This window comes from Cryptomeria japonica, chromosome 4 (genome assembly GCF_030272615.1).
Source record: "Cryptomeria japonica chromosome 4, Sugi_1.0, whole genome shotgun sequence".
NCBI lineage: Eukaryota > Viridiplantae > Streptophyta > Pinopsida > Cupressales > Cupressaceae > Cryptomeria > Cryptomeria japonica.
The window spans coordinates 679873520-679879679 of NC_081408.1; the positions used below are offsets into that span (position 1 = coordinate 679873520).

General features: G+C 32.7%; 1 protein-coding gene across 1 annotated transcript; it reads right to left on the bottom strand.

Moving 5' to 3' along the window:
- Positions 1-4260: 4260 nt before the first annotated feature.
- On the bottom strand, positions 4261-5797 carry LOC131028680 (uncharacterized). The gene is made up of 2 exons (XM_057959018.2): positions 5701-5797; positions 4261-5657 (listed from the first exon to the last, which is right to left on the bottom strand). Exons 1-2 carry the CDS (start codon positions 5795-5797, stop codon positions 4261-4263), a joined length of 1494 nt encoding a protein of 497 aa, XP_057815001.2.
- Positions 5798-6160: the final 363 nt, after the last annotated feature.

A 6160-nucleotide genomic window follows, 5' to 3' on the forward strand; every position in this document is an offset into this window, starting at 1 on the left:
TTATGTAATAGCAACTATACCTTTGCTGCAGGAATAAAATGATATTTCCTCTCAACAAACAGAGTGCATAGGCTTTTCGTGAGACTTCAAAATTCGTTGTACCCTCCATGAATTTATAGCTGCAAACTTCGGAATATGGCCTATCCCGAGGCTGAATGTTTCCTTCTGTAGACAGTAAAACGTTGCCTTTCCAGCTGTAAAATTAAAGCCTAAAATGAACTATTGGGTTTTGTGATTTGAAAGTTGTAAGAGAGTTGCAACACTTATCAAATGAGCATATGTGAAGGAATATTGTTGTTGTTAATCCGTGACTATACCGATTAGTATGGACAAAGCAAAAGGAAAAATGTATATTTTATATTATTATAATTATAGTTTATGTTTTATTTGAAAGATTGTTTTTGAAATTAATTGTATATTTTTATATGTTTTTCAATTTCTTTTAAAAAAGAGTAGATTTAAAAATTAGATTGTATCTTAAAAAGAGAAGTACAAGGACAGTGTGATAAGATAACTAATAAATGGAAGATAAATGAGAGGAAGAGAGAAAGACATTAAGTTTAAAACATAAAAAGTTAACAAAGATAGAAAAATAATTAGAAAGTAGTAAAATATAATCAATGAATAAATTAAAGTTGGTAAATATAAGATACTCGACTATATAGTATATAAATATAGTAGTCAAATTTGACTACTAGCGAGCATGGATACTTGTATATGTCTATGGGAATTTTATTTGACCATTAGTAATGTATGAAACCATTTTCAGGCCTATAGAACAATATAAAGGCATGTCCACATTAATTGGTTTTAGAGTCTTTCTCTATATTCTTATTTAAGAATAGCTAAAGATACTACATAGGAATTCCTTTTAGTCTCATGGTGACATGTATGAGTTTTTTATTTATTCATGGGTGTTGTTCTATTTCAAAGGTGATCATTTGTGTATGTTAATAGTGCTTGTGGCTTTTGGGGGTCATGTGTGAGTAAGAAGTGACAACATTTTATCAAAGGGTATACAAGGCTACATTTAAGTTTGTTGGGGTCTAATTCCTTGCCTAGATGCATTCAATATGACATATATGGGGTTGGTTGCCATTCTTTTCTTTGTTGCATGTCTCATTACTATTTTTTCCCTATTTTGGTTTTCATGGATTGCCTTTATTTCTTGGTATCATTGTGCATCACATTTATTTACCAAGGGAGACATTTTAAATAGTTATGAATAGTAAGTGACAAATAAACTATTGTGTTCTCCATGAGGGGTATTTTACATTAATTTAGAACATAATAATTGTCTTAAATCCTTCTTTTGAGATCCATTTTCATTTATGAATTACTTTCTATAGCTTGGTACACAAACTATGTGAATTTATTGATTTGTTATTAAATATACACCTTATTTGTACTTATTGAGGCCTAATTTCTAAATTTGAATGAATTGGGTATCAAATTGAAGATCTTTTTCCTTGTTCAATGTTATTTAATAACCCTAGGGGATTTTTCTACTCTTTCAAGTGCATCCTCTCTCTACTATTGTGAGCTGATTATGACCAATGATTAATGTGTTGCATCAAACTATATGTGATTCAATTTGACTTCATTTATGTCTAAGAGCTTTGTGAGTCACATGGAGAGAAAATGTTATATATATCCAAGTTTGTTGAAATTGAAATTCGATGTTCATTGTATATATTCATATCATTGTAAGATATGTGAAGAGTATGTTACATATTTGGAATCTCTTGCAAATATAACATAGAGTGTCTTATTCCATAAGAAATACTATAAAATACTATCTTATTTTAATAATCTATTCTACATATATTGATTATTAAAACATCTTGACTTGCTAATATCTTGTGTTATGTATAATTGTTCTTTTATATTATCTTACTACCATTATGTCAAATAAAACATATACCTTAATTCATTTATATAGAAGTCAACTTTAACTGATAAATTAATAATTTATTTAATTTAATAGAAACTTCTGAATTTAAATATTACAATATATAAAAAAATGATAAATAAAGAAACATATTCTCTCACTAACTTTAGGAGTGGAAATGATGAGGGAAGTGTAGAATATGCTTTTCCCGCGAGTCAAGAAAATATTACTAAATTAAACAAAAGCAAAGGAACCAATTTGCTTGGGAAGTTGCAGAAGAAAGAATAAAGTTGATTTACAAAGATAGATAGGATTTATTTGAAGGAGCATACGCACCTACTTACTTTACGTCACTTTAGAAGATAGAGTGTTTTGTGTTGGGATTAAGTTAAGTCAGAATCATTGTCCCTTCTTTTATATACTTATAATGATTGTATTTAAATTATATTATTTAAGACTTTTTTATTTCTTTTTGCACTTCAAAATTTTGAAAAACGTCTGTTTAATTATGATAATTTTTTGAAAAAGTTAAAAGTTTTGTATTTAATTATGGGGATTTTTTTTTTCATTAAAGTATTTGGGAATTATAACACGTCTTTAAAAAATAGAAATTATATATTTTTTTTATGAGATTATTTAAGAATTATGGTAATGTTTTTTATAATTCAAAAAATACATATATTTGTATTTGGTTACGAGATTATTTGAAATCACATTCCTTTCTATGTGGTTGTGTTTAAATATAAAGATTATGTTTAGATTTAATCATCAATTATAATTCTTTTATAACTTCTTTTGTTAAAATTGGGTTGCGTTCAGTTATAAATAGAGTATTCTTCTATAGCTTTAGCAAAAAATAAATTTATAATTTTAAAAATAGAATATTGTATAATAGTTTGTTTTTTCTGGATTCGATTGTGTGTGTTATTTTTCCATTATAATAGAATATTGTGTTTAATTATGAGATTATTTAGGAATCATAATGATTTATTTTTAATAATTCTATTAAAATCAATTTTTAACAATTTTGTGCATGGCAATTTTTCTTATTTAAGTGTAGCTACAAATTTTCAATATAAATCTTAATGATCTACTAAAGACTCTTCACGTATTAAATTAAATTACAAGAATGTTTTAAGGGTTGCATGAAAATTAACAGTTATGATGTATTGGTTGTTTAGTTTGACTTGATCAAATGTGAATTACAATAAAAAGAAAATTGAAAAAAATTATAAGAATGAAACAACTTTCACACACAAAACATGTAAATCTTATTTTATCTAACTCATGAAGCTTTAGATAAGAATTAAATGTAATGGTGCTTATTACATGCAATTGTGAGTTACTATGAATTATATATATCATTCGATCACATAGATTAAGAACTTAGTATTGATTGAAAGATTTAGATTAGACATAACTATAGATAGATTATATGTACCTAACCTATTTCTTATTATGTTCTTTGAACCATGACTACTTGGTTTGGTGGTTTCTAATTAGACCTTACATGTTAATTTTTCATTTTTGAAAAATCAACTACCATTATTTCAATAAAAAAGTTTTTTGTTTTATGTTTACCTTGAAAATGTAGTAAATATTATTTATTAAATTTATGTCAATTAGTTGATATATAAATGATAATCAAATTTACATCAAAGGATTTTATATATGCATGATCAATCATGACATAAGAATTCTAGTTATCATTATAGAACTCCTCTCCCCTAGATAATAACTTATTTTGAAATTATAACTTTATTTTATGTATATATTTTTTTTTTATATTCACTATCATGGAATCTGGAGGTGTCCTCGTTGAAGCAAGACTAATCCCCCAGTGTGTACAACCCGCTCACAAGGTAGCAACACACACAGAGTTAACACAGCCGGGGACTCAAACTCAAGACCATGGGGAGCATACCCACGCCTTAAGTTGCGATCCACGACCGGGCGAGCTAGGACCAAAGCCTATTTTATGTATTTTCAAATTAAATATATGATTTAAGTCTGAAAAAATTAAATTCTGAAAAGTACCAACAAATAAAAGAGTCAATTAAAACCAAAATAAAAACAGTTATTCTAATTTATTTTAATTTTTAAATTAATTAATAAATATGATCAACATTACATTCTGATTCATCCAAAGATAATTCATTTTTCCTCTCTACTTTCTTACATACTAATTAGAACACAATAAAGGCAACCCCTGCTAAGTAGCCACAAGGTGAGCCTTGTTACAAAAGCCAATCCAGCCATTTTGGACAGATATTGTGTGGTATTATTATACTTATAAATATTTTGCAAGCATACAACAGTTCTCACTGAGCACAAAATATACCTATGCAGTGGAGCAGTGAGATTGCATGCTAGCCAAAGGGCCTGAAACGCTTGGGAGCATTGCCCTTTGAACGATGCCCTATCTCACAATTATGCACAGAGCAGTATGTTTGCAGCAGTGTCAACAGCAGCACAAAAAATCCAACCAACAAAGCCACCACCTTCCATGGACTTGACAGATACTCGAAATAAAGTTCCGACAACTGAGTCTTAATCTTGCTTTTATAGTAGTTTTTGAATAACACTTCTCTGATTTGAGCTTTCAGGCCGCCGGGAAGCTCCAGAAAACCTGCAAGAAAAAAAGGCTTAGACATACCGTCCCACATCTTCGCCACGTACTCGTCGGTGATCATCATGCTCTGTCGCTCAATGACGTGGCTTTCTCGCAGCAACGTCACATCTTCGGGCGTGTCGATGAGACAGTCCATCAATTCCACGTAGTTCGACACGTGTTTCTCTCGGCCCCCCTCATTGAACTCCAGCGCCAGCAAATTCCTTAACAGTACTTCAGTGTAGGTGTCTGAAATTGTTATCTGAGGAAGATAAAGCGTGTCCGATTTCTTGCAAAATCTGATCTTACCTGGTCCCTCAAACGATTTGAACTTAATCCCGGCCTTGAGCAGCTCCTTTGCACTGTATTTGAAAAGAAAATCTCGTCGACCAGATTTGGCTGGATGTTTGTAGCAACAACTGAGCACTCCGGCGACCAGGTTTTCCATCACATTCGAAACCCTCTCACACCAAGTCTCAGGGGACTCTTCTTCCGAACTGCTAACTTGGACGAAGAAAGAGACATATTTGTGAACACAGGCCAGCAGATGCTTTCCATTAAAATCTTGCTCTTTTATATCAGTTATTTGGAAGGAAGATAGATGTCTCATTTGAAAGTGCAGCATAGATTCGAGTGTATTCGTCTCCTGAAGAATCTTCTCCAAGTCTTTGAGAAGAGAAAGAGGGATCTGGTTTTCCAGCTTCACAATGTCACATCTTATGCTTGCCCTTGCAGGCAGGAAAATCTCACTGGAGGCTCCGCTAGGCATACTGGACTCCTGTCGCTTAATCTCACCGGGGGCTCCGCTGCGCACACTAGACTCATGTTGATCATTCGCGAGTCCAGATTTAAGAAAGTAAAAGACGAAGAGGGCGTCGACCATCATCATCCACGCAAAACTTGGAACATCCTCCTCTTTTATTTCCCAGTCGTAAAACCTCTTGAATTTTGATATCATATCGGACTGGCTTACTCTTTCGAACATTTTTTTGATCAACTCGGGGTCGTTTCCAGCTGCCTCCCTTGCCGACCTGAGCTTGTAAACTTCCATCTGAGAAAGATGGGTGAGGCGTTGGTGGAACGGCCCCACGGATTCGTCTTTGAGAGAGAAATGGTGATAAGGACCGAGAGACACCATTTGAGGAGCGTAGGCCTCTGTTTTAGCAATTCACGAGAGCCTTTGACAGACGCACGCTACCTCTACTTACTGGAACGGCGTTCTTAGTGGTCTCCAGAAAAATTTTGACCTCTTCCGACCATTCTTTTGAAATCAGTTTAACTTTAGTTTCAGCCATTACGCAGGAAAAGGAGGTCGCGACTTCGACTTGGCACTAATCCTTTGGCTTCAGAGGGCACAGGTCAGAGAGAGGAATTGTCCAAATCCAAATCTATGATTACAAATACGGTGGGAGGAAATAGGTATGGAAAGTCATGCTGTAGCGCGTATGCTTTTCGTGACATTCAAGAATTCATACTTTCACTTTATCTGTCCCCACGAAAGACAAAAGAGAAAGCCGGTGACACCGGTTTTTTCAGACTACCCAAATGTCTGGAATATTTTGAAGTGCAGAGGCACCTTTTGTGAACGTAATAACAATTAATTGGGCTTCACACATACTGATTAAAAGCTGCTTAATCTTTCAACAATGATGACACAA